Below are 931 nucleotides of genomic sequence, written 5' to 3' on the forward strand. Positions count from 1 at the left end.
CGATGGCGTTAGAGCTAGCTGTTATTAGCCTCTGCATGCGCCAAGCTCAACATACCCAGCTTTGCAGCATGAATTACTTTGGTATAACATTAAAACTGATGCCACCGCCCCCAAGGTAAGCACGACGTATGCGGTGCTTGCTTTCTAGACCGACTGGTCTGGTGCTTGAAACGAACTGGATTCCGGAGCTTAGAGGCGGCTCCGCTGCGGTGTGAACAGGAAAAAACGGTGCTTTTCAAGCTCCGAACCGGCCCTGGAACCGCGTTGGTGTGAAAGGGTTAACACACAGACACACACACATACTGACATTTGTATTTGTCATATTTTTTCCTTCTAATTTGTTATTATTTGGTGCAGACACGAAACATACTAACAATAGAAATACACTAGCCGCTTTCACACCAAGTACTTTGCCGTACTTAGTTCCCAGATCTTAGTTCCCCATGGAACTAAGAGCCGATCACGTTCACACCGGAATAAGTTCCCTGAGGGAAGATTACGCAAATGAGCCGCTGACGTCACTTCTTCTGCTTTGGGTTTACTGGCAGGCCGCAAACAACTTCACGGCGTATACTGCCACCCGGAGTCCCCGGCCGGAAGTCCCCGGAGTTGGGGAAGGCTTCGGTAGAAGCTGCTGGGACTCCCAGCAGCTTCTACTGAAGCCTTCCGAGTAAATCACCAGAACGCCGACACCTCCTCAGCTCCAACGCTGCCATGTTTTCTTTTGTGTTGCCATAAGTTAGTCTCTCTGCGTTTGTGCGCTGGGCTAATGCTAATAATGCTAAAGCGAGTATAATAAAATGCCGGCTCTACAAAACATTTCATTGTTTTACGGGCCGTGGTTTGCAATTCGCCCAGCCAATCAGAACTGGGGCACTTTTTTCTCCCCAGGAGAGTACCACCTCTCAGCAGGCGCTACACATGGGGGTAA

At 49.5% G+C, this 931-nt stretch overlaps 1 protein-coding gene across 1 annotated transcript in view; it reads left to right on the plus strand.

Moving 5' to 3' along the window:
* The window catches only part of ccdc90b (coiled-coil domain containing 90B), a gene marked incomplete at its 3' end in the record, with an annotated part of 6,006 nt that extends 5,075 nt beyond the window's left edge, over nt 1-931 (plus strand). Inside the window, 1 exon segment of the mRNA XM_079648626.1 lies at nt 892-931. Within this exon segment, the coding sequence (XP_079504752.1) occupies nt 892-931 (40 nt within the window).

The sequence above is a fragment of the Notothenia rossii genome (genome assembly GCF_949606895.1).
Source record: "Notothenia rossii genome assembly, chromosome: 9".
NCBI classification, from domain to species: domain Eukaryota; kingdom Metazoa; phylum Chordata; class Actinopteri; order Perciformes; family Nototheniidae; genus Notothenia; species Notothenia rossii.